At 39.0% G+C, this 25,404-nt stretch overlaps 1 protein-coding gene across 1 annotated transcript; it reads right to left on the reverse strand.

The window, feature by feature from the left end:
• Window positions 1-833: 833 nt before the first annotated feature.
• CRLS1 (cardiolipin synthase 1) lies at window positions 834-25,222 on the reverse strand. Its single transcript, XM_059406563.1, has 7 exons — window positions 24,763-25,222; window positions 21,955-22,092; window positions 16,892-17,021; window positions 6,102-6,187; window positions 5,227-5,295; window positions 3,574-3,665; window positions 834-1,813 (listed from the first exon to the last, which is right to left on the reverse strand). Exons 1-7 carry the CDS (start codon window positions 25,066-25,068, stop codon window positions 1,726-1,728), a joined length of 909 nt encoding a protein of 302 aa, XP_059262546.1. The 5' UTR covers window positions 25,069-25,222; the 3' UTR covers window positions 834-1,725.
• Window positions 25,223-25,404: the final 182 nt, after the last annotated feature.

Below are 25,404 nucleotides of genomic sequence, written 5' to 3' on the forward strand. Positions count from 1 at the left end.
ACCATTTTTCTAAGGGTTGAGGTTTATTAACCAGAGCCAGATTAAGACCTTCATACTATAGAGATTATGAGCTCAAGACATGAGTAACTCCAAATAGCATCAACACTGAACCAGGAAATAAACATAACAAAGTACAAAATCCCAATTTTTCCCCATAATTACTTTATCTTGAGTTCTCTTCTCTCATTTTAAAACACCTTTGTGCTCCCACTTTACTGATGCCAAGATGTGTTCAATGTGCCTCTTGGGTGGGTATTCCAGCTCCAGCCTGACCGCCACCCACGCTATGAGACTACACAGGGGGTTCCAGAAGGGGAGAATGGCCAGCCACAGGTCATCCTCCTCTTCCCTCATACACCCTCCATTGGATTCAGTGACACTGTCCCTGGCTGCAGGCTTCGGTGCATTTCAAGCCTGGGAACAAGGAAGCCAGGACGAATGCAACAGAGGGGCAAGCTGATCCCAGGATGCCACTACCAAGAGGCATGTATTTTGCTTATAACTGCGTCTTAATTTAACACAGCTTAATTTAACACAGCTTATACAAGCTCACTGCACAATTCCACAGGACACCTGGGACAGTGGGCAGCAACAGGCCTCCACAGTTAAGAGGAAGCAACCAGCAAGAGCCATCGTCTTCCTCGTCCCTCTCTCTGTGTCTCCCACCCTTCCAAACAGGACGGTGGAGTGAGAGTAAGGACTTTAAGTCAGATGGTCCCAAACAAATGATTTTTACAATGCAAGTACAAGTGATGTACTTGAATGGACTTTAGGAATCAAAAAACTTCAACAGTGAGGATCACAGCATGTTAAACAGACCACCAGCACTGAAGGCACTTTTCCAGCTCTTTTATTCCTTTAATATCTTAACAAAAGATACCCAAAATTTAAAAAACCTTTGAAAAATATACAGTTTCATATTATTTACAGAACATGTAAGTACAGGTTCCAACATCATACAAACGTTGCTATGTTAGAAACGGCGAAAGGCAGGATATAACTCACTGCCTCCTGGCTGGTGCAGCCTAATGGCCACGCTTTCCTATTTCAACCCCCTTGTCACCTGCTAACCTGATACACAGACTGTTAGGCACCTGAGAGGCTGGAAGACTACTGAACTTGAACTTCAATACCTTCTGCTGTGACCTTATTACTTTCAAATTTACTGCATTTTAAATCTCTTTACAAGTCTATTTCATCCACCACTAAGCTACCTTTATTGTCATTATCCTAAATGATCAAATAGTAACCACGCCAACTATTAGTGTGTACACAGTTCTAAAAATCAAACATAAGACTGTGTGGCCAAGTTGTATCCAATAGATACTTAAACCCAGTAAATTCCTTGGTGCTTTGTAAGCAATCTCAACTCTGTTGAACAGAAGTGGCATCTCTTTAGTTTCCATGCTCTGGACTATGTTTCTTAAAAAGGTATTAAAAAGTGTCTGACGGTAACTGGAATAATTTGGTACCTTAGAAATTAATCTAGAACCCTAAGATACAAAATTCTAGTTTTATTTGTATTTAAAAATACATCGGAAATTCTGCATATGCCCATGATCAAGCTTATTTTCAATGCACATTACTTAAATTTTGATGACATGGTTTGTTCTGACAAGTCCTTTTTTCAAGGTGAACCCCGAATTACGGAAACTCCTGTAGATTTCCACTTGCCCTGCCACCAATGATGTATATTGCTTCCTTGCTAATGATGATCGGTGGCTTTCATCTGCCTTTGATCACCTGAACAGTTTTTCGACCATAATGATAGTAACTGTAAGCTGATGCAGCTGTGGTGAAAGCCGTGAAACACCTTTTTTTGGAAGAAAGAAAGAAAGGTTTAGTGGTCAAGTCTGAAACACAGTAACCATGAGAATCACAAAGAATACATGTAATAGAGTTATTTAAAAAGCAAAAAGGCCATGCGTGTGATTCTTTTTTTATCTTCAGGAATCTAAAGCTGCTGCTTTTAAGATAACTGTCAAACAGAATCTAGTTAATGAGCCCCAAAAAAATTACTAGCAATTGTCACATTTACCCAGCCATTATTCTAGGTGTCTTCTGCCATCATTTTATGTTCATAAGAACCGTCTCTTACAGAGCAGCAGACAGAGCCCCAGGGAACTTTGCTGAGGGCCACAGAACCTTGACTGAGCCCTGTCCAGAACCCTGGGCTCTTTCCACTGCTCCATGCTGCTGATGGTACTGGGCTTTTATTTCCTGCAGAATTTAAGCATCTGAGTCATTTTAAAGGAAATCCAGCTTTTTTTTTTTTTTTTTTCAATGATTTTTCCTTAAATGAACTGCCAGACTCACCAGATTCTCTTGGAAGCTCCATGAGTCATGCTCATGGCTTTCTGCATGCTCGTGGCCCCCCAGATTACTTTTTGGTGCACCCATGCATGTCTGCTCCCACCAGCTGAGCAAAAGTCATGGAGACTCTGTTTCTGTTTGATCCCAAAACTGTCTGTGTCAGTTAGATCATCTGAATTCACACTTGAACTAGTGCAACATCCATGTAGGAAGAGCTGCTATTTCTGAGAACTAAGTAGAATACTTTGGAAATAATTTATAAATCAAGGTGAGTTGCTAAGAACTACTGTCAAAGGCAATATGATTGTTGAAAGGCTAGAGAAAAATGGTCAAAATCTAGAAAGTTTCTATACTTAGATTGCTTTGTAAATGTCTTAAGTTCTTATATCACTTTAAAGAAACAGAAAATAAAAGTCAGAGAGGTTGTATTATGGATGTAGTTTAGTCAAGAAAGCGAAAACTCCCAGTTAGACTGATACTCAAAAAAAAAGGGCATTGGTCCTCTATCAAAAGATGTAGCATGAATCAGAAAAATGTATACACATATATTTTAGAAAATAAAATGTTTAGCACGTGTATCATCTTTACAGCTTCTTTGGCTGAACTGACTTTCGTTAACTAACCATTTTTGGGCTCAGACTGCATCAAGTAAGGCTTTAATTAAAGTGATTAAAGTGCACTAAAATACGGTGCTTCAAGTTCAGTGTGGTGCATCTGGACTCTGACAGTTTGAATTTGATGTATTTTCAAGGAGATACATTTCAAAGCTATAAGGATAGTAACATAAAAATCAAACTCCTTTCTCAAGTCTCCCTCCCATTATGCCCTTGCACCACTAGGCTGGATGCACTTTCCCCTCCCCACTCTCCTACACCCTACCTTGCTCGGGGTCGATCCTTCACCTCAGAGGCCTCCCCCAGTCTCTCCCTGTATAAACGGACTAGGCCTCCTGCTCAAATGCCACTTCCTCCCTGAAGCTTTCCCTCTTCTCCCTACCCGGGATCAAGTATCCTATCCTTGCCTCCTCCAAAACCCCAATACTTTATACGTCTCCTTCCTTTTAATTTGCATGAAAGCTCCTGTAATTTCTATATCCCATGCATGGTACTAAACTTCAGAACAGTATCAGTCATAAAATACAGCTCCCAACTTTACCCAGCTGGTGCTCCTCAAACACGGTAAGAACCAAGTAAATTCTAAGACCGTCGCAATAAGCCATTTTGCTGACATTCTCAGAGAGTAATTCTACACTTAGCTTACCACAGTATCTGAAGATAAATGCTGTCAGCGTAATTGAAAACTGGAGCTGCCAAAGAAGCGGCCACCAAGATTAACTGGACTGCTGTGTTTACCTTAAAAAAAAAAAAAAAAAAAAAGTCATAAATGAGCAGTGCCAAGGAGATCCTGTTTCAAGCTAGAGAAACAAAGGCACAGCCCATCATGCAGTAACATGACATCCTCGGCATGCCCGGTGTTGGAATAGCCTTGCCAAAGAAGCTGGCGTTCACACCCAAGGGGGAACTTCACTAACCGGCTCATCTGTCTCCATAGGTGCCCTTTACACTGAGGCTAAGGGGATGTCAGAAAATACCACTACCTTGAATTTCCATAGCAATTCAATAATGCTGCAGTGTTCTTGGCCTTTTTTCAGCTGTCTTTAAAATAGCCCCGCAGAATAGAAATAACAAAGCTACCTATACCATTTTCACGGGTGAAAATGTCACGGGCTAAGTGACTTGCCTGCAGTCATAGCAGGTTACAGGGCTGAACCCAGAACCCAGACTCGCTAGCCCTTCATCCAGTGCCCTTGGCTTGCCCAAATGTCAAACCCTAAGAGGTCAGAAAATTGAAATGCATTCATCTCCACGAGAAGAGGCTCGGGAGGCAAGGCGTATGTTCCCCGACCCTACAAGACAGCATGGAGGGCAGAAGGAAGAAAATAGAGCCAAAAAGGCGCTGGAGACTGCCTACTCATCCTGAGAAGCACGCTGGGGAAGAGGGTGTGAAGGATGTAGCAGGGGGACATGTGCACAGAAGCACCCCTATCGTCCATTCTGCAACCAAAAGACAAGAATCCCACTTCATCTTTAAGAAATTAAATAATAAAATTGTATCAAGAACTTCTTACACCTCCTTTGAGTTCCTTTCTAAGTACTGCTACACTCTGTTATGCTTGATACAAATGTAAATCACTGGAATCTAAAGAAAAACAGAAAAACAAAAATCCTATAACTCCACCTCAGCGAGTTTTATGTATAATGGTAACAACCCATCTGTCCCAAAGATGATCTGTGTCCCTAACCTACTAAAGTACTGTCACAAGGGACAGGACAAAAGGATGATAACAACAAACTTATCAAGGCTACTAGGAAAACAAACGTGCCTTGAGAAGCATTAATGAATGGTGTGTTCTCTGTATGCAAAGACTGGCACAGTTACCGTACTGAAAGGGGCTGAGGAAAATAGACAACAGACGGACAACTAAGAGTAGGAGTTGTTTATTACTAAGTACGTTTTCCTATCCTTTCCACGTAATCATCACTGGTGAAAACGAAGGGCCTGATTTTATGGTGTTTTCCCCACAGAAAGGAGGGTAACGAAAGGAACCTCCATAATTTCTCTGTAGCTCATCAAGATGCAACTGTATTTCACCTCATCCACCTTCCCAAAACACTGACCCTAATACCTCCTTCGGATGCTTAAAAGCTCAGGCCACCAATGCAAAACATATGCATTTACTAAGGACCCAAAAAAGCTCAAAAGACAAGAGAATTGGGTGAATGACCTCACTCTCTATCTCCTACAGTCAGCACACTGAAATAAATCTCGCTGGCAGCTGCTGCGGACTGAGGCTTATATTCATTATAATAAACATTTACAAGGGAATAACTTAAAAGGATGTGTGTGTCTTACCTTGCTGATAAAGGTTGGTTTTAACCTAGCAGTGGCATAGCAAGGATTAAAATACTTAGAAAGTGTTCGCTGGAAGAGGACAAAAAGATAAAGTTGATTCAATTTATCATTCACGTTTAAAACAAACATTTTATTATTATATGTAGCTAACAGTTACTAAATATTGACCATATTGCCTGGCTCTATGCTAGATAAGCCCTTTATCTGCATCTTCTTTTATCACCCTAAATGAGCAGTGTCTATATTCCTTATAAATCATATACAGGTTACTAAAAACAGATTTTTTTTTTAAATTTATAGATTACTCAATCCCTAGAAAACTCTAGGGACAGTAACTATCCTGAAATCTGCCTGATGACATCTGTTTTCTAAATAAACTCAATAAATCTCCCTTATTGCTATTTTCTTTCACAGACTAAAACATGAAATGAGTAAGATCCTGCTGTTTTCTCTGGATTGAGAACCAAAAGATGAGGTGATTATCCTAGGCCTATGTGCTCAAGTATCTGTACAACAATGAACAAATCTGCAAACAAACCATTCTGCATTCATACAACTGTGATTTTATAAAAATCTAGTTCCAGACAATCCATGGTTGAAGCTAAATCAGGCAGCAGAGGGACTTGGTCACACAAATATTCCTAAGAGTTTGCTGCTAGGGACAGGGCAATTCATTGTGGGTGATTCAAAGAGCAAGAGGACAGTTATGTGTGGTTTTAAAAAATTCTTGAAAAAAGTATAAAAAAATTAATGGCCATAAATTACTCCCATGAAGTGAAACTCAAGATACAATAGAGTGGGTCTGGTTTTTTTTTTTTTTTTTTAACATTAAGTTATAAGTAATAATAAAAGAAATTCTTTTTAAACAGACTCACCGGTGTTGGAAGAGTTCGATACCTGACGTAAAAAACAGCAGCAATCAGCATTACATCTCTTGAAATTATCATGTAAGTAAGTGGAACTGAAAATCAAATATAAAATAATTTTGAATGGGATTTTGGAAAATTACTGATATTACACATACAATAAAACCTCATTCAGCCTTATGAACTGGTATTTCACAGAAGCAAAAATGTTGTAAATAAATACTTATTGATGGTTTAGGGTCCTTATAGTGAACCACTGATTTTTATATTCTTCTCTAACCCACCCTCAAACCAAGTGAAGAACTACGCCTGCCTTTGAGAATGTCAATCCTCTTGCCTTTTTTTCCTTCTTGCCCGTGTTTTTAAGCTGTAGTTATTAATATTAGTGTCAGCCCTACTCAGCCCCTACTAACTCCTTTGTGACCTCTCAGCCTTGTGAATTTGGAAAAATGGTCACCAGGCTCACTATACTTACACGGAATTAATGAGATGGTACAGACTGGAAAAGATACTGAAGACCCGAACTATTATGCCAACTTCAGAGCTCTGATGGCTTCCACATTCTAGGCTATTTTATAAACAGTAAAATTTTCTGTATGTAACACTTGTGAAAAAAACAAATATTTTCATTCTTGTCTGGTCAGTTCCTATCCAGGCAACTGCTATTTTTTTTTCTGCTGCCCCATTCATTCAATTCTAATTTAAAAAAAAAATCCAATCAGTTGATAATTTTCTCATTATTCTTAAGATTCTATAGCATGGGGGTGCCTGGGTGGCTCATCAATTAAGAGTCCAACTCTTTTTTTTTTTTTAAAAGATTTTATTTATTTATTTGACAAGCAGAGATCTCAAGGAGGCAGAGAGGCAGGCAGAGAGAGAGAGAGGGAAGCAGGCTCCCTGCTGAGCAGAGAACCCGATGCGGGACTCGATCCCAGGACCCGGAGATCATGACCTGAGCCGAAGGCAGCAGCTTAACCCACTGAGCCACCCAGGCGCCCCAAGAGTCCAACTCTTGAGTTTAGTTCCAAGTCATGATCTCAAGGTCATGCGATGGAGCCCCATGTTAGGCTCTGTGCTGAGCCGGGAGGCTGCTTAAGATCCTCTCTCCTTCTCCCTCTGCTCCTCCTCACCGCCTCCAAAAGATTCTATAAAATGGCCCCAAAGCCAGAGCCAGCAAAATATAGATTAATACTCAAAGAATCACTGCTCCCTTGTTGAGTAACAATGGGAGGGCAGAGGTCCTGTTTCATTTCACATCCTTCTACACTACAGGAGGTCTTAACTATGAACATATATTGCTTCTAGTAGAAAAAAAATTTTTTTTTTAAAAGAAAAAAATCCTGACAAATTGTTTCAAACTAAAATAACAGGGTCATGTGTATCCCCCTTCCATAATACTTTCAAACAGCTCTTTTATGAATTACTTTTGAGATGATATTTATGGTCCTCTCCAGTTCTGAAATTCTTTTTTTTTTTTAATTAAAAAAATTTTTTTTAAATTTTTTATTAACATATAATGTATTATTAGCATCAGGGGTACAGGTCTGTGAATTTCCAGGTTTACACACTTCATAGCACTCACCATAGAACATACCTTCCCCAATGTCCATAACCCAGTTCTGACATTCTATTCAATGCAACTCCAGCAAAATCTAATTAGAGATTACAATTTAAATCTGTGTTGGTTATGGCTATGATATAAGTGTAGCTCCTTGGCCCAGTCCTGGATGACAAGACTACTTGAAAGAGAAAACACTTATCTACCACTCAAGTAATAGCATTTGGAAGACACAGAAGATACAGCTGTATGAGCCAAGTAACAAAACAAGATAGCCATGATTTTTAGGAGACTTCTGTGTCTGTAAAACATATTTTTCTACAGCAGTCATTAGCTGGCAAAATCTAACCATCAGATTTTAAGATGCAGCACACTCATGCAAATTACATACAGTAAACCTCCTAAACACAACTTTAGAAGAAACACTTGTTAGTGTATTTCATCATCACAAGGGAAAAGAGACTAGGACTTAGTCTTAAATAAGAAGTTTCTGCAGAAGAGATGAGGCAATTCAATACACCGCAAATCCTTGAGTTCTTGTTCTAACTAGTAACACCCACACTACCATTTATTGAGTATCTGGCACTCTTGTAAGCACTTCATACATACTGTCAATCGATTCCACAAAATAGGGACCGTCATTATTGCCATTTTACAAATAAGGAAAGTAAGCCTTAGGCAGATTATATATAATCTGGCCAAGGTCGGCAGTTACTGAGTAGTACAGCCAGTACTAGTACTGTACCACTAGTCAACAGTACAGTAAGCAGTACGGCTGGAGACCTAGGAGTGGAACCTAGGCCTATGAAATTCTCAGCCTATGCTCAGGCCAGAGTGCGAGGCTCCAGCCCAGCCATGTGAGTCATGATTAGCACTTCCAGACTCCGTGTACCATCTGTAACAGTCTGGCGGAGGAAAGGAAAGTTAACAAAAATCAAGTTTTCTCCAAACTGCCCGCCACAGAATCACCTTGGGAGAGCTTCACAGAAATACAGATGACAGCTCCCTGGGGGATTTGCATGCACAGCCAGGCTGGGACCCTGCCTCACCAGGTGGTATCTAAGGCCTCTGCCAACTGACAGTATACATACAGGCTTTTACTCTGGTTCTTTGGGCAATTTTATTGGGTTCCCTGGCTTCTGCATTTTCTAACTGCTTCCCCTTTCTCTCAAGCCTTCCCTTTCCTTTTCTTCCAGGGCTAAAACAGCTTTCATTTTGCTTATCAGAGTAGAACAGTGTGCTCGTGAGGGTAGAAGCGGGTAAAATGTGTCAGCGATTGCACCAAGGTTTTTTCCCTACTTGCTAACCCTATCTGAAATAGGTAATGTCTGCAACAAAGAGGCACATTACAGACTACTTTTATTAGGATTCAAGAGAAATAAATAAAACAGTTACTTTTACATATCACAAGCGGCCATTTCAATATCATAGGTTATTTCACTGAGAATAACAGAATAATTACAGAAATTGATTCAAACCAACAATAAGAATTTGCTATACAGTAAACCAGAAATAATACACAATACAGAAAAGAATCGTTATTTAGTAAAACAAATGCACCTAAGTACAAATTAACTTAGACTCACATCCCAGACTGCTACAAATGTAACAAACCAAATAAGTTGTTTTCATCCTTATCTCTCCTCCCATAGAGAGCAAGAAGAAGAGCAGAATTATTTATTATCCTAATTGAGGAAGAAAGCACATTTCTTACTCTTGAGGAAACAAAACTGTTCAAATCAAGGTGGATGGAACTTTTACAAAAATGCAGGCAGTATAAAAGTAAGAAGATGCAAGATAGCATATATACAGCTCTCCCCCTAAATCCTGCCTAAAATGACAGTGAAGGAATGAAAAGACAAAGTCCCAAAGAGAATGAGAAGACAAATTTCCCAGTTTCACATTTGTTAATAAGAACTACTTTAATTCAAACTGATTAAAGATACCTTAAAAAGCCCAACAAATCCCAAGCAAGATAAATAAAAAAGAAACTCATATCAAAGTGATCCGAAGGGGGCATCAACAGATGAATGGATAAAGAAGATGTAGTATATATATACAATGGAATACTATGCAGCCATCAAAAAACCCCCCGAAATCCTGCCATTTGCAACAACGTGGATGGAACTAGAAGGTGGTATGCTAAGCGAAATAAGTCAATCAAAGAAAGACAATTACCATATGATCTCTCTGATATGAGGAATTTGAGAGGCAGGGGAGGGGGTCATGGGGGGAAGGGAAGGAAAAAAATGAAACAAGATGGGACTGGGGAGGCAGACAAACCATATGAAACTTAATCTCAGGAAACAGACTGAGGGCTGCTGGGAAGTGGTGGGGGAGGGACAGGGTGGCTGGGTGATGGACATCGGGGAGGGTATGTGATATGGTGAGTGCTATGAATTGTGTAAGACTGATGATTCACAGACCTGTACTCCTGAAGCAAATAATATATGTTAATAAAAAAAAATAATAAAATAAAATAAAAATAAAGAAACTCATACCAAGATATATTACTATGAAACTGCAGAAAACCCCAAAGACAAAGAGAAAATCTTAAAAGCGGCCAAAGTAAAAACAGTTAACTTCAAAAAAGAAATGGATTAGCAGTTGATTTCTTTTACACCAACAACAAACATGAAAATTGAACGATATGTTAAATGTGCGGAAATGACTACCAACCCAGACTTCTAAACTCAATAAAAATATCCTTTAAGAACAAAGGCAAAATCAGAGAAAGAAATATACTGCCCAGTATCATTTATATGTAAAATTTTAAAAATAATAAAAATATAATAGAAGTTGAAATAGAAATAGCAAGTAAAAAAGTGGCTGCCAGAAGCTGGAGGATGGGAGAAACAGGGAGAGGCTGGTAAAAGCGTGCTAACTTCCACTTTTAAGATCAGTAAAGTCTGAGGATCTAATGTATCATACAGTGACTATAGTTGATTACACTGTATTGTATTAATTGAAATCTGCTAGGAGAGTAGAACTTAATATCCTCACACATACAAAAGAATAAAATGATCTCATAATACAAAAGGATAAAGGCAAAATAAAATTATTTTCAGACAAATAAAAACAAGAATGTACCACCAGTTGCCCAATATTAAAAGGACTTCTAAAGATGTACTTCAGATGAAAAAAAAGTGATCCCAGATGAAAGGGTTTAAGATACACCAAACAATGTAAGCCAGAAAAAAAGTAAATACGAAGATACATCTAAATGAACACTATTAAAACAATATCATGTGGGTTTAAGAAGTATATAAAATTAAAGCATGGCAACAATAACCAAAGTTAAGAAAGGAGTAAATGGAGGTCAAACACCAAACTTTGATAAGGATGAATAATTTTAAGAAAAACCCAATGGAAACAGAATATAACACAGCCAAACTGGCACACAGGGAAAACAAGTATGATGATAAAAAATCTATACAGATGTAGAAAAGCACGTATGAGCCAAATGAAACACATAAATGGAAGACTGCTATACAAATATTAGTAATCACAGTAAATGTTAATGGAAAGATAAAGTATTTTTAGACTGGATAAAAATAAAGAAAACCCGGGACGCCTGGGTGGCTCAGTTGGTTTGACGACTGCCTTCGGCTCAGGTCATGATCCCGGAGTCCTGGGATCGAGTCCCGCATCAGGCTCCCAGCTCCACGGGGAGTCTGCTTCTCCCTCTGACCTTCTCCTCGCTCATGCTCTCTCTCACTGCCTCTCTCTCAAATAAATAAATAAAAATCTTAAAAAAAAAAAAAAGAAAACCCAACTATCTTCATGCGGTTTACAAGAAATACCTAAAATATAAAGACACAGAGAAATTGAAAGTGATTTATCCATCAGGCAAACACTGACTTGATCATTATTGAAAATATGGAGGGTCACACTTCATAATAAAACATTCAATTTATCAAAAAAGACAAAAACATCTAATTTATATACACTTAACAGCAGGACTTCAAAAGGCACAAAGCAAATATCAGACTACAAAGAAAAATAATGGAAAACTAAACACAAAGGAAACTAACCTACTCTTAGTATCTGACAAACAAGCAGACCAAACAAAAAAGAACTCAGTAAAGATTTAAATATCAGGATTTAAAATTTGACCAAATGGATATATAGAGAACATCACAACCAACCACTACAACTTCAAAAATTCATTTGAAGCACATGTAAAATGTTTATAAAATTTGAATGTAGGGGTGTCTGGGTGGTACTCAGTCAGTTGAGCATCTGCCTTTAGCTCAGGCGGTCCTGGGATGGAGCCCCAGGTCTGGCTCCTTGCTCAGAGGGAACCTGCTTCTCCTTCTCCCTCACCCCTCTGCCTGCCACTCTCCCTGCTTGTACTCTCTCACTCTCCTCACTCTCCCTCTTTTTTTTTTTTTTAAAGATTTTATTTATTTATTTGACAGAGAGAGACACAGTGAGAGAAGAAACATAAGCAGGAGGAGTGGGAGAGGGAGAAGCAGGCTTTCCACAGAGCAGGGAGCCCGAAGTGGGGCTCGATCCCAGGACCCTGCGATCATGACGTGAACCGAAGGCAGATGCTTGATGACTGAGCCACCCAGGTGCCCCACTCTCACTCTTTCTGTCAAATAAATAAAATCTTAAAAAAAAAAAAATCGACCCTATACTTGCCTGAAGGGCTAAAATCAGAGCATGTTCTCTAGATATAAGGTAATTACGCTTGACATTAGTAATAAAAACATACCTAGAAAACCTCACAAATTAAGAAATAAATTTTTATTAACCCCCTAAGTCAAAGAAAGAATTATAATGGAAACAGAATATTTTGAACTCAATAATGGCAAAAATACTTCTATTGACACAGGAGATTCAGTGAAAGGGATACTTAAGACAAAATGTACAACCCTAAATGCTAACTAGAAAAGCTGAAAGGTATGAGTTAAATATTCATCTACAGTTGTGCTGTTGTGGGAAAATAAAGCACCTAAAATGTGGCTGGTCTGAAAGAGAGATGCTGTAAAATGAAAATTACACTGGCTTTTGAGAGCATAGTATGAGGAAAAACTCACTAATTTTTTATTACACATTGAAATGATATTTTTGATCTAGTAGGTTAAATGTTACTAAAATTAGTTTCACCTGTTCCCTTTTCTTTTTAATATAGCTACTAGAAAATTTTAAATTAGATATATGGCTCCCATTATATTTCTACTAAACAGAACTGATCTAAAGAATTTGGAAAAAGGACAGGAAGGGAAACCTGGAGAAAGAAATAGAAGAACAAGATTTAATGAAGCAGTAAGCATATCAGACAAAGCCAAAAGTTGGTTCTTTGAAAAGATTCATAAAACTGATATACCTCTGTTAAGACAATTCAAGGGAAAAAAACAAAGAAGGGACAAATAACTAATAATCAGGATGAAAAGGGGGACAGCACTGCTACATATCCTAAGAACATCAAAAAGTTAATGGGGATACCATAAATAGTTAATGGTAAATCTTTATAAATGTTGTTGTAATGGACAAGGTCTTAGAAAAACACCATAACTTACCAAACAGACAAAAGATGAGCCAGAAAATCTGAATCATCCTATAACAAAAAAAATGAATCACCTATTTGAAAGCTCTTTCCTAAACTCCAGTCCTCAGGGTTTCAATAAGCTCTACCAAACATTTAAAGAAGGAATATTGCAATTTCACATAAACATCTCCCAAGAATGGGGGGGAAAACCCTAGACTTCCTAACTCTTATTATGTGATCAGTATAAATTTAATAGTAAAACCTAATATATCCTTGTTGGATAACCTTCAACAAAATATTAGAAACTAAATTCAGCAATATTTTCATAATCTATCATGAGCAAATTAGATTTATACCAGGAATTTCAGGTTGATTTAACATGAGAAAATCAATAATGTAATCCATAACACATTAAGAACTTAAAAAAGAAAGTACATGACTAATACATGAAGAAAAAGAATTTGATATAATTCAATATCTAATTGTAATAAAAACTCTTAGCAAACGCCCAACAGAAGTGAACTTCCGTAACCTAAAAATATATATATAACCCTAAAGGAAATATCTTATTTAATAGTGAAATGCTGGTAACTTTCCTTTTCAAACTGGAAACAAAACACAGACACCATTCCTATTCAACACTGTACTGTGCACTATGGAAAAGGAAGGGAAAAAAAAGGTAAAAGAATTGGAAAAGAGGAAATACACTATCATTAATTATAGACAATACTTAATTAAGGATATAGAAAATCCAAGAGAATTTACATTATTAGAGTAAGAGTTTTAAAAAATATTTTATTTGATAGAGAGAGCAGGAATGGGGGGGAGAGGGGCAGAGGGAGCGGGAAAAGCAGACTCCCCAATGAGCAGGGAAACCCGACATGGGGCTCGATCCCAGAATCCCAGGATCATGACCTGTGCTGAAGGCAGATGTTTAACTGACTAAGCTACCCAGGCACCCCGAGAATAAGAGTTTAACAAGTTTTGCTAGCACAAAAATCAACAGAAATAGAACTGACTTTAGTTATTACAAAATGAAATCGTAAAAAGCTACCATTTAGAAAAGCATCAAAATTACCAAGCAATAAATACCATGTAATAAATCTAATAAAAAATTGTTTATTACCTCTCTGAAGAAAACTAACATTCTGACATTTTTTTAAAAAAGATTTTATTTATTTATTTGACAGAGATCACAAGTAGGCAGAGAGGCAGGCAGAGAGAGGAGGAAGCAGGCTCCCTGCTTAGCAGACAGTCTGATGTGGGGCTCGATCCCAGGACCCTGAGATCATGACCTGAGCTGAAGGCAGAGGCTTTAGCCCAATAAGCCACCCAGGTACCCCCATTCTGACATTTTAAAAAGACTAAATAGAGTAGATGTATCATGCTCATGTACTGGAAGATCAATATTATAAAAGTAACAATTATTTCAAATAGAGCTATAGACTCAATGCAATCCCAATTAAAATTCCAACAGGCATTTCTGGGGAACTTGAAAAGCTGATTTTAACATTTACATACAAGGGGCGCCTGGCTGGCTCAGTTGGTAGAGCTGGGGGCTCCCAATCTCAGGGTCCGGAGTTTAAGCTCCATATTGGGTGTAGAGATTACTTAAATAAATAAACTTAAAATACATTAAAAAAATAAAATTTACACACAAAATAGAAAGGGTTAAGAACATCAAAGGTGGAAGGACTTGCTCTACCAGGTATTAAGACTTTTAGCAAAGGAGTAACAATTAAGGATGGTATTAGTATAAAAACAGACAAATCAATGGGGAACAACTAAGACAACCCCCAAACGGACCCATGTATATACGGACATTGCAGTGAGCCTGGAAATACAGACTTTTCCATAAAAAATGCTGGGACAGGGAACCTGGGTGGCTCAGTTGATGAAAGAGTCTGACTCTTGGTTTTGGCTCGGGTTGTGAAATTGAGCCCCAAGCTGGGCTCCCACACACAAGAATCCCCATGTTCCTCTCTCTTTGCCCCTCCGCCTGCTTACCCTCTCTCTAAAGAAAAGAAAAGAAAAAATCTGTTTTTAAAAAGTGCTGGGATAATGTGATACCCACAGAAATAGCTAGAAAATTAATTTTTAGGAGAAATAATTTTTTTCTAAAATATCAACTAGAAAAAATGTAAACAAAAAAATCTAAAAACTTTCCAGTACAAAACAATCACATATAGGAAAAGGGACCCAAATGGCATGAGACATCTCAACAGCAAGATGGAATCTGGAAGTCTACAGAACAGGGTCTTCAGAATTCTTAGTGAAAATCATCTGCAACTGAAAATTATGCCCAATTCAAATCTCAATCAAGTATGGAGGACAGAATAAAGACATTTTAGCTGTCTTTAGAATAAAGACATCATGAACCTCTGAAACTCTGGCTGCCATAGTACATCCTTACAAAGGAAACAACAGAAGTTTGCACTCCACCAAAAGGAAACTCTCAACAAAGAAGCCACGGAAACTTGGAAAAATAGACCCAACACAGAAGAGAGACAACAGAAATTCCCAGAATAATAGCAAAAAAGAATTCTCAGCTTACAAAACAACATATACTTATTCAGGTAAATCTCACAGGAACATTATCTATTATGCTAAAACCTGGATACTACTTCTTTGTTCAAAAGGGAAATACCTGATCAACCTTTGTAAAGTAATACAACAAAATGCAAAATAACTCTAAAAAATTGGAGGCATGAAAGTATTTGCACACATGCACACACATACAAGATCATTTGGATCTTGAATAAAATCAACAGAATGTTGGTTAGGTTCCTTTCCCCTCCACAAATTATATTAGAATGAGAGTACCCTTGCCCCTTCAACATCCCCAACCGTATACAGACCAAAATTCTGAATTTCAAAGAAACACATAAATATAAACATTAATCCATTTTATTTTTTAATTTGGCATGGGAATTTAAAAGCCTAAAAATAAAAGAGAAAAAGAACCTCTAGATTGAGGAGACTATACTAGACTGAAATGCCATTACACTTCTTCCTATCAAATGGCAGTAACAACATGCTATGGAAAGACCATGCGGCAGTGTTTGCTTTATTCTCAGATTCTATTTCTAAAACTTGGAAATTAACAGTTTAGTCTAAACCAAGGGAGAAAAATTAACAAATACAGCTTAAGTAGAAAATGAACAACCAGAAAAGCGCATGCAAAATAAAAAGCAAAAGATTGTAAAATTTAGTTAGAAAGAGTATTCAGATAATGTACAAACTATACATATTTTAATATATATTATATATATATGTGATTTCAAGTTGCATAACAATGTCTAAGTAAAACTAGTAATGTGAGGTTTTATAAACATTTTCAGGATTTCAGAGCTCTCATTTTTTTATGATTAAACTGTACTAAATAAGCAACAGACTTAAGAAAACTTTAAATTGCTTTCAAAAACCAGGCACTAAGTAGGAATATAAAATACCATTTCAAAAAATTCTAAATATGAATTAGCAATGCGAAATATTTGCTTAAATTTAACTTTAAACAATCTAAAACAACAGATTCTGCTAATAAAACAAGGACATAAATTCTAAAGTAAAATAACAGCTTGACAATCAGAACAGTTCAATGGTTTAAAATCAGGGAAACAGTTTAAAGTTGAAAAATATATTTTTAAAACAAAAATTATTTGTCTCTCAATCAAGAGAAATTCTAAACTGACTAATGTTATTCTTCCCTATGCTATTTAAAAGTACGCAGGATGGCGTTCTTACCTGGAATAAGATCTGCATAGGTCAAGCTAATATATAAGATGCTGATAAGTATTTTATCAGCAAGTGGATCAAGAGCACTTCCCAAAGCTGATTTTTGATTGGCCCAGTTTCGAGCAATAAATCCATCCAACTGAAAATAGAAGTTTTTTTTAAAACAAATGTCATAATAGATACAGAGTAGATATCTTGAAGGTTAATAGATACCAGAATAACAAGTATATTTTCATAAAATGTTAATAAAACCTCTTCTGTTTCTTACCCTCAAACCTTCTCATTCTTTCACTGGTTTGGTCTAAAAACAATTTCACTTTTCTACAGTACTTTTCTTTCTCTAGGCCTTCCAGTATTTCTTTTATTTTCATAAGGCCCTGTTGTGGGTTGAATCCAAACACAAACTTAGAGATTTAAAGGACCCCCAACAAAGCCATAGAAAGCATGGCGGACAGAACACGGACTGGCAGCCACTCCTTTGAGCCCTGGGTTATTTCACTACAGCCAAAATAGCTGCTTTTGCTTGCCAAGGACTACCTGTTAACTCTTAAGACTTCGATTTTCACTCCTACCTACTTTTCTATGGTAAGAACCAACACAACAGTTCTCACTGTTATTTTTTGTTTAGTGCAACTGTTAATTCCATGTTTGACTATATGTGAATAAAAAACTCAATCCTCAGGGGCGCCTGGGTGGCTCAGCTGGTTCAGTGTCCAGCTTTTGGTTTTTGGCTCAGGTCATGATCTCACAGGTCATGAGATCCCAGCCCTGTATCGGGCTCAGCATTCAGCTCCACATTCAGTGGGGAATCTGCTTAGTAAGACTCTCTCCCTCTGTCCCTCCCCCCTCACCTGCATGTGTGTGCTTTCTCTCTCTCCTCTAAAATAAATAAATCTTAAAAAACAAACAAACAAACAAACAAAAAAACCCCAATCCTCTGTACCCGGCCTAATTGAAAATCTTCATATGAAAATTACTTACTCACTATTCCTGGAAGCCAATCATATTTTAAAGCAGAAGTCATACATGGTTATCAATGGGCCAAATGGGGCCTGCAAGCAGCTTTTTGCTTAACCTGTCCAGAGCTTTCCAAACCATAAATTAATTGCCAATATTTAAATATTCAAGTCTTACCACAAAAGTCCAGATCTCTAATTTCATTTGAGAAATGGAAAGATCTGATTACCCTGGGGCCACAAGATGAAAGCAACTATCACCTATTCCCATTAAATAAGGGAGGTTATTTTCTGGCTTTCCAAGTCTCTACCTGACTTTCATTCACTTTATTTAATTTCAAGCTTCAACAAATGTTTGAATTTTCTAGTCCTATTTCCAAGGACAAAGAACCAAGGAGAAATTAACTTAGACATAATTTAACATGTACATTTTAAAGGATAAATAAGTCCTCTGTATCTCAAGTACTCCAGTGAGTGAGTTAGAGGTTTATGGTTAAGAACTTGCCTTTGGCAGCAGAACATAACTGGGTCAAGTCCTGGCTCAGCCCTTTACTATGTGACCTTGGGGAAATTATTTGGCCCAAGCTTCCCTTTCCTCATCTGTATAACCTACCTCAAAGGGTTTATTGTCTTCAGCACATAATGGAATTAATACTATTTAGTACTCAGTAAATGCTCAAGGAAAAAAAAACAGTTACTAGCTTTTACTACAGCCACTGAAAGAACCTATTTTCTTGTAAATATACTACATGTAACAATGTCTAGAACTGGGCACTGGGGCCTTGGGAGATTCAGGTTTCAGTTCAGCTTTTGATCTCAAGGAACTTAACCCTCCACTTTTTCACTAGCATTCTGGTCTGGTCCTCCCTGTTCTTCTACTTACATTAGATTCCAAGGTTGACCAACATCACCGCTCCTTTGCAGACATCTGTAACTCTCTCACTTCACTCTTTTTTTTTTTTTTTAAAGATTTATTTATTTATTTGACAGAGAGAGATTACAAGTAGGCAGAGAGGCAGTCAGAGAGAGAGGAGGAAGCAGGCTCCCTGCTGAGCAGAGAGCCCGATGCGGGACTCGATCCCAGGACCCTGAGATCATGACCCGAGCCAAAGGCAGCGGCTTAACCCACTGAGCCACCCAGGCGCCCCTCACTTCACTCTTTATCCGCTCAAAACTATCCATGTACTTACTCCAGGCCTGCACCTAATCAACCGACCATTGCTCAAGAACACGTAAGTGAGCTAAACTGATCTCACTTCAAATTCGGAATCATAAATCTCCCATGGGCGCTCAGTACTGCCTGGCAATCCCACACCTGCCTCTTTACCTTTCCTTTTCACACTGTCTGTTCGCACTTCAAGACTACTTCTCCTTCACTCCCAAAGCCTCTCACTCTAACTCATGATCATATCTATACTTTCCTTGAAAAACAGGAACAGATTGTTAGCACTCCCTTATATTCCCACCCACAAATCCACCACCTACCTCCTGTACCCAGACACATTCTCTGCCTTCCCTGATTCATGATCCTAGGCCCTCTCACCTTCTCTGAGTTGCCTCTCTTCTCCCCCATCTCTCTTGTATCATCAATCTCCTCCTTTCTGTCTGGTCTGGTCTTTTAATTAACCAGGTAATTAAAAACAAAATTTCCCCAGTGCTACCTTCCTTGACCCTACTTCCCTATACCCCTATAAAGCAAAACCTTCTCAAAGCCATGTGTATGGTCATCATACCTCACATTTGTTGCCAAACCACTCTGACTGTCCCCACTCCTCTAGAGATGGTGCTCATGAAGATTGCCAATGAATTCAACATTTTTGGCATACTTGACCTCAACACAATTGAAGCACACTGTCTTCACTTAACTTTTGGGACACCTGATGGCCTAATTTTCTTCCTTTCTCAACAGCTCTTTCTCAGTGTCCTTCACGGGCTCCTTTTCTATTGCTTCACCTACTGCTCATTTCTCTGACCCCTTCTCTTCTTTAATCTAGCCAAAAATCACTTCACCCAGACTTGACCATCCATATGCTGATAACTCTCAAATTTATCTCTAACCCTGACTTCTTCCAACTCCAAACTACTACTACCAAACTGATTACAGGCACAACAACTCTTGGTACTTTTCTATTCTGTCCTACCCTGAATGTTGCTCATCACAGAAACTGTTACCTTCATGCACTAGTTGTTGAAAAGAAAACAAAAAGTAACAGCCTTTTGGACATATTTCTCTCACTGCACATATGCAATCCACTGACTATCAACTCAATCTTCAAAACATATCCCAACTCACTCATTTCTCTCCAAACTCCCACCCAGACCAAGCTACTACCACTGCCACTCCCCCAGGTAACTGTAAGCCTCCTAACCAGCCTCTCTGCTTCCATTCTTGCCTTCCTACAATCTATTTCCCATATACAACATCAATCAGGCCTTGTCATTCCCCTGCTTAAATTCCCCACGACTCCCACTATCTGCCCAGTGGCCAATCTAGAGGCATCAAAACCTCCATGAAGTAAATGTGAAATATGGTGCCAGATAGCTCAGGTTTTCACATACACTGTATATTTAGAAAAATGTAAATGAGGCCTGAGTTCAGGGAATACTACAATCTCATGTAGCAGCTAAAAAAAGGTATGAGCAAAAGAAGAGCAAATCCAGTAACTAAAAAAAGATCTTTTTACATTAAAAAAAAAAATCCATTATCAATATAACGGCCTTTGACAGACTTGGAGTGTGTCTGAGTAGAGACCTTCAGGCTACAGAGATAAAAGCAAGGACAAAAAGAAAAAAAAGAGAGAGAGAAAAGAAAGAAACTGTGAGAATGGGGAGAAAGAGTGACAAATAGGAGCTAAACTGAAAAAAAAAAAAAGTGGGAACCATTCTGAGATGCTTATTTGGAAATGCTATATAATGCACTTGTCCTCCTTTGCTTACCCTGCAAATTCTTCACTTAATCCTGTATTGTTCACCAGTGCTAATGGGCAGGTGGAATTTTGTGTCTGTGAACCTCAGACGGAATAGCTGACATTACAGATACTATACAACTGTTATTTATAGAAAATTAGTTTATCTTCACTCTCACTAAATAAGTATCAAGCAATACTTTCCAAACATAAATCAGTCTGAAGAGGCACCAAAACATTACTGCCTGTCTGGTGCTCACACAGATCTCAGACCAGCCTTGTCTGAGGATATAATGTATTTATTTCTACATGAGAACTCTGCTCTCAAACTTCTCCTCTATCTTTCCACCACTTTCCTCAACTGCGTTTTTAGAGAACGTGTAATTTTAAAAGTCATTTTAAATCCCTTATGCAACAAGGCGGGTGATAAATACAAGTAATGTCTCACATGCTGATGGCTGGTAGTACACAAAAGCCTCTTTCACACATATGCTGCCTTCCATTATAAAATTGTTTTCCAAGTTCTAATTTGATATAACCCAAATAAATCCTCTGAAACTGACACAGTGATATAAAAGGGCTATTTTTTTCATCTGTCCAACTACTGGGGGAGTGGAAGAAGGAAGGATGCCTAATGCCTGGCCCAGGGCAGGACCTTCTGCTGGGTTAGTCAGAGACATTGCAGAGCAGGGATCAGAAACCAAATCTGTGTGAATGCTTATAGCCTCCCACCAGCATAAACTTGAGTAGAGCTCTGACCTCTACAAGCTCCCTGGTCACAATAACAGACCCACTGTTTCCGCCCCCCACCAGCCAAACCAATTGTTAAGTTGTTAAGATCAGAGTATTTCTATTACAATAAACAGAAAAATAGTCTCATAACTTCTCTCCTTTATTTCTATTCCTAAAGCAAATACTTGGCTTCTTGGGAATTTCTAAGGGTTTTTCTTTAACTAAAAAGTTAAAAACCAAGAGTAAAAAGCACTCCTCCTATGCCTCCCAATACCTTTTACTTCCTTCTTTACATCACTTAAAAAATAGAGTTCCACACAGACGTTAAAGACAAGTCCTTATACAAAGTACTGGGTCAAATACATCTTGAGGATTTCCTTCCAGGAAAAAGCGGACTAAGTCTGTGCTATTTCCAGTGTACCAGAGACCCTGGGATTTGAAAGGGGAGCAAAACAGGGGAAGTGCATTTACAACTTACCAAATCAGTTAGCCCAGCTAAAGCAAAAACTCCTAGTGCAATATTAAAATCCTCTTCAATAATCAAATAGCCCAAAACTGGGGCCAAGCCAATTCTTGTCATTGACAACATATTTGGGATTGTCCATGGGTTTTCATACTGAAACACAAAGACAACAAAATTTAAATTAAATGCTAGGAATTCATACTTTAACCATATTAGAAAAATATGCTTATACCAACTTAGGAGTCAAAAACTATATTAACTTTAAATTTAATACTTTGACTTTTAAAATCCATTCTGTTGTTTACAGACCATAGCACTAAACTATCAGAAATACAGAAGATGAAGATATGTCATATGCCCATAAAGTATCTGCTATATAGAGAGTGTGTGTATGTACACGTACACACACACACACATTTCTTAAAGAAAGAAAAGAATATGTATTATTTACCATATAGGTCAAGGCTTTAATATAGGACTTCAGGATTAGAATTCAAACCTTACAACACTCTGCTTTTAACAGTGTAACTTCAAGAATATCTTATACTTCAAGTAGAAAAGTATCAGGGAAAAACAAACAAATAAACAAAAACAAGCCAAATTACCAACCCCAGGCATTTTGGCCTAAAATGCTTAGCAAATAACTTCTCTCCCTCCCCTGCACATACCCATCAAAGGAAGGCTAAATGCTATACAGTATATTGGACATATGATGAAGAGGGAAAAAAAATTTAATTCCATGATCTCATCACTGAATGGATAATTGCTGGAAGAAAATGGAGATAGAAATAGGGATTGAGACCTTTAGGAAATAAAGAGAAATTATGTAAATCTGCTCAAAACAGCCATGAAAAAAAATGTTAAAATTTCCACCTAGAATCTGAGGGCTTTAATATTCTTTGAAACTTCATTTGGAGCCAAGCTGTTTGAAGTTGGCACTAGCAAAAGGGCTCTTTGGCAGCTACTATGAAGAACATTACTTACTTGCCAAACAAAATCTGTTGCATGAGAATATTTCAACTTTAAAAAGCCCCACCCCAGTGGAGCTAAGATACCCTGCCCAACAGATACAGAAATAATACCAAGAAAATGTCTCCCTAAAGCCTGGACTTTTTCTCTACTGGTGAAGGTTGCCAACTCCTACCCCATGGGACTATCTCCTCACAAGACTAAGCCTACTCTTAATTAGTAACCAATTAATCTGAACCTTAACTTTGATTTTTTTAAAACAGTGACAGTTTCCATTTCTAAAGAAATCTTTTAAAATTCCATGAACCATCCCATAAGAAAAAGCAGTTCTCTAACGATACTAAATCTGTGTTTATAAACAAACGGGTAAGAAATGTTTACCTTAATTTGAAAAGAGAATGGGGTTGTTAGGGCAGAATACTGCCATTTAAAGCTACAGAAAAAACTTCAAATTCTCCGGAAACAAATCACCAAACAAGAAGCAATACAAACCTCTTTTCAAGGACCCTTTATTGAAAGTAGAACACATTATGTAATGAAATGGGAAAATTCTGGGAACATATTCCAAATTCAAGTTCAAAGGTCAGAGTGTTTCAGAACCCAAAGAAAAAACTCTGTTTACCATGGTCTGTTAACCATAATGTGGTACCGAGTAAGTCAAACACTGATCCAATATTACAGCAAATGAGAGGGGGGGGAAAAGTTCATGACTGAGAAAAAGGAATCACAAAACAAAAGGCCAAAATAGAGTCCCAAAATCAATGTCAGAAATACCCACAGGGCAAAATTAAAGACAAAGTTGCAAACAGCCAGATCATTTCATTTGGCGAACTAATCAACAGAACTATAATGTTGTTGGAACAGTGAAAGAGACTTCTTTTTAGCTCCATATAAAATATTTTTAAGTACCTCATTAATTTCTAATCATTACATTTGCAAGTTTCTAAATTACAATTAAGAGAGCTAATCTCAGATTACCCAACCAGATAACCTGTGGCATACTCGACCAACTACTGCCGCTCTGGGAAGGACTTCAGCCACCATATGGCAACCTCAAAGCATCCAGCATTCAAACCCCGACATACTTTAGCTATTAGTGGAGCTGAGACCCCGGCCAGGAGGTGGCCACCTCAACCCATGCTGTACAACTGATGAAAGCAGTACAGGGCCCACTGAAGACATAACAATTGAAGATGTAATAATTGCATGAGCCTTGCTAACATGACATCAAAAGCTCTCCCATATTCATGCTCTGGTGTCTTCTGCTTGGGCAGTATTTCAAAAGGTAAGCAGACAAATATTTCGTTCTATTACCTCAAAAAAAGAGTTGTAATCTTCTTCAATAATTAGAGGTTAAAGAATCCTTTAATTACGATTATTTAATTATCCTTCATCTTGTAATACATAAGGTTACCAAAGGTCAAATGATAGTGAACCAAACCTGCACAAGCCAAAAGGCTTGTATACTCTTCTGAAGATTCCTACTGACTTGCCCTAAACATTGGGGAATGGCTTCAGAGAATTAAAAATAGACTTAATAAGACAAGTGAAGGCTATTTTTACCAATGCAATATCCTGTGGCCGATCCCGCTTAAGGTGCGGACAGAAAGCGGGTAGGGAAGGAGGAATTCAAACTCGACCGCCGAGACTAAAGGTGGACTCGGCTGGCACCTCTGAAATTCATCCCAACTGAATGACCTGCCCGTTACTCTTCAGGGAACGGTTTACAAGTTCTGGAACGGAAATGTCTGACTTGGGGCAGTCAGAGCACGTTATTTTCCTCCAAGTCCGACCTCCGTGAGGGCCCGCAATCCCGACCCAGGGCTGCCCCTCCGCCGCCGCCTCTATACATACCAGGCTGGTGGCGCTCGCCTTGCCCCATCGGCCGCCCCGGGCCTCCGCGGCGGCGTCCTCTCCGGCTGCGGGCCCGGGAGCCGCCTTCCCCGCGCCGGAGCAGTGGCCCCGTGGGCTGGCCCCAGGCAGCCGCAGACCGAGCGCGGCGGGGCGCAGCCACCAGCGCTCCACCAGGCAGCCTAGGCAGCCAGGCACCGAGCGCAGCAGAGCCCCGCGGGCGCGCCCCTTGCCCGGCCGCACCCCTGGCGCCCATGCCGCGCTGCGAAGGAAGCCCCACGAGCCGCGGGCCACGCGCGAAGCCAGCATGACCCTGCCGCCGCGCCGCGAGGACACAGGCGGCTAGAGCTCAACAGCCTGGGGCACCGGCGAGCCGCCTCTCCATAGAGTGCCCACAACGTCGCGGAAGCTCAGCCGCCTCCATAGCAGTTTTCAAACCCCAGCACGCTTGGCTTATACAGGTGGCCCGGAGCCGCCAAGGACGACGCCTTCGCGACGCTTTTGCGACACCGTCGGCGCTAGCCTTCCCAGCGCCCCCGGCGGTAGCACAAGGAGCGTTGCGTTGGGCCCCGTGGGCTTGCTGGGAGCCGTAGGTTCGTGGTGCTGTGGCTTTCTTTCTGCCTTGGTCGGGAGCTTAGGTCCGCC

The sequence above is a fragment of the Mustela nigripes genome, chromosome 7 (assembly GCF_022355385.1).
Source record: "Mustela nigripes isolate SB6536 chromosome 7, MUSNIG.SB6536, whole genome shotgun sequence".
In the NCBI taxonomy this organism is placed as follows: Eukaryota; Metazoa; Chordata; class Mammalia; order Carnivora; family Mustelidae; genus Mustela; species Mustela nigripes.